The sequence below is a fragment of the Dendroctonus ponderosae genome, unplaced genomic scaffold (genome assembly GCF_020466585.1).
Source record: "Dendroctonus ponderosae isolate FM_Combo_2020 unplaced genomic scaffold, Dpon_F_20191213v2 Dpon_F_20191213_2, whole genome shotgun sequence".
Lineage (NCBI taxonomy): Eukaryota > Metazoa > Arthropoda > Insecta > Coleoptera > Curculionidae > Dendroctonus > Dendroctonus ponderosae.
The window spans coordinates 14619226-14622185 of record NW_026018165.1 but is presented as its reverse complement, the minus strand read 5'-3'; the positions used below and the strand labels follow the sequence as shown (position 1 = coordinate 14622185).

General features: G+C 32.3%; 1 protein-coding gene across 1 annotated transcript in view; it reads right to left on the bottom strand.

Annotated features, from left to right (window-relative positions):
• Positions 1–224: 224 nt before the first annotated feature.
• LOC109544535 (protein singed) overlaps positions 225–2960 on the bottom strand; it is a 26459-nt gene continuing 23723 nt past the window's right edge. The window contains exons 7-8 of the mRNA XM_019914785.2: positions 1837–2135; positions 225–1726 (exon numbers count right to left, since the gene is read on the bottom strand). Of these exons, the coding sequence (XP_019770344.1) occupies positions 1524–1726; positions 1837–2135 (502 nt within the window). The 3' untranslated portion in view covers positions 225–1523. The remainder of the gene's footprint in view (positions 1727–1836; positions 2136–2960) is intronic.

Genomic DNA, 2960 nt, shown 5'->3' with positions numbered 1-2960 from the left:
CAATCCTCAATAACTACACCTTGATATAATAAAATAAACGAACAAATTAAACAGGCATCGGGAAGTTAAGTATCACAATGGCGAAACAAAATAATAACTTTACTCTCGTTTGATCAGAATCTGAAGACTGAGGGTGAGGAGACTGGACAATTTGCTTTTGCCAAAAAAATATCGCCTTACTTGGGTCTAGGGAGCATGATGGAAATTTAGTTGAAACCACAATCTCACATACTCTCTAACTATATATTTAATTATAACTCACTACATATTTATCATACAAAAAGGACGCTTATATAACATACCCACGCAAAAATGCCTTATTATGAAAAAGCTATAAAAAATACGCTAAATATTATAAATATTGCGCTCGGAAAATACCTTTTATTTAAGCGATACGTAAAAAAGGTATACAATCTTGAGCGTATAATTCTTACAATAAATGCACAGTATCCGGTTGTAACGTATGATTGTACAAGGTGTATCAAAAGCAACACATCTTTTATATGTAAAGACGGGCTACTTTTGACGCGATATAATTATACATAATTTCTATTGCATTAAACAGTGGCCTATTGTATCAACAGAAAGCAAAAATTATAAAACTGAAATTTAGTAAGGAACTAAAACACTAAAATATTACGTGTTTTAAATGATTGATTGAACCCAATAAATATTTAAGAGTGCAAACAAGGAAATGTCGGTTTTATACATTCGACCCTAATCAATAAAACCATAGCTCTTTGGGGATAAATTCCAAGTGAACAAAACTGGAAATACGCCACCGATATTTAACTAGGTATAAGTAATGCACGTACTTTTCAACCACCACTGGATAATATAAATAAAATATTAGAACGTAACTTTCAGTTGATAGTCAACTTGCAACTATCTTATTATATACATGCACCTTAATATTAATACTAAACCTCAGGACATTAAGGATTCGGGTTAAACACCATTTAATACAGTAAGTAACCGCTTGAGTTTTGAAAAAACGCTAATTTTAAAATATTTGTTGTATCAAAATGTAAGTACAGTAAGGCCAGGTTTTTTGGCAGTTTATCGAATGTTTGGCTTTGCGGTAGTTTAGTACGAGAAATCACAAAACGACACAGTATTAAAACCTAAATAGGAAACTTGCAACTTAATCAACGATAATATAATAACAAATAAATATTTATGTGGGGAATGAGACGATTAGAAATCAATATGAGAAAAGTGACTTTGGAAGTGTCGAAATAATAAACCCACTTTGGTTTAAAGAATCTAAAACTGCTAAAAATGGCCAAATAAATAATGAATATGATACTGAAAAAAAGTGTAATAAATATTGGCAATATGTTTAACAAAAGCCATAGGAATAGCATGTAATAAATTGCGAACGCTACTTGAACAGTTACGACATCTACCAAGATATAAAATGTAACAGCCTTTAAATAAGGACATAAAAGTCCACCAGCAAAGTTACAAAATGAATGCACAAATCAGACTTCGACCAATCTTCAGGTGTTAAATTGGCAATTTTAATATTCCCATTGGGTGGCATTTTCTATCGAAGTATCGCCCAATCTAAAGCATCCATTCTTGCTGGCGGTTAAATAGTGACCGGCACTGTCTTTAATGCAAAGACGTGTTGGTTCGCGTAGCTCCAAATAGAAGCCTTCTGGTGTATCTGAATCTTCGGTTACAGATTCGCTGTCACTGTGCCAATATTTACCATTTTGACCTGCAAGAAAAATATTCCATGCATAAGATAATGAAACCTTGACAAAAACAGCAAAACTTTTTGATTGTTTAACTGATTATTACAATTTAGTTCAGCCTCCAAAACCTTACCTTTAAAGTACACTAGTCCTTTTTCGCCTCTTTCCACTTTGATGGTTTCGTAAGTGACTTTATTGCACTCCAACTTCGGATTTCCTGCTGCCTTGTATCCAACAAAGCCCTGCTCGCACTTGAGCACCAAAATCGGTCTATTCACCAAGTAGAAGAAGTACTTGCAGGTGTCGTCTATTACGTCGCTGTTGGCAAATAGATGGCCACTTCGCTTTGTAATGATGTAACGGCCGTTATTTGCCCGGAAGGCCACCGATCCGTCTTTTTGCCAGACCAAATCAAACAACGCATTTGAAGAACTAAATTCAAAAACAAATATTTAACAATGTCATAATTGTACTCTTAAAAAAGTGCAAAAAACTCTCATATGCTTTGCCTAAAACTGAGATAATTTAAATTCTACATCAATTGTTTAGAATCTGAACTGAATCTTTTGAATCTGTAGGTTTTTTTATAATTTCGTACATAAAGTGTCGTTTATTTCGTTATTTATCTGACGCAAGATAAAATTGCTTCAAACTTTTTTTCAAATTGTAATGTAAAACAATAAAAAGCAAAATGCAAAAATAAACTTTTCAACAGATTAAATCCAAATACGCATTTGAAAAATTAAGTTAAACAAAAAACCATCAACAAAATTAAGTAAATAAGAAAGTTGATGTGTATGTGGCTTGTTTTTTCACAATTTCATATATTAAATGACGTTTAGTAAATAAATTTACAAACTGAACAAAGCTTTTCAACTAAAAATTGACAAACTAACGCAGAATAATTGCATCTTTTCACCTCGTATTTTTCATCCAAATCTATAGAAAAAAATTTTATCTGAAAGTTAAACTTTAAAACCGAAAAATAGAAAGTTTTACCAAAGTTCGTTGTTCTTCATTTTGAGTCTAACTATATTGAAGTTAGTGAGTTTTTCGGGCTTTTAGACCATCGCGGAAAAAAGTGCTCCCTGTGAGTCTTTTACCAAAGTTATCTGCTTTCCATTTTCAATCTTTAACTATACTGAAATTATACGGTGATTTTTTGCGGACTTTAGCCCATTCTGGTAAGAATTTGGTTCACGACCTTTCGTTTGCTATAGTTTTTAAATAAAATTTCTGGTCGCAAGAGATTTTCCT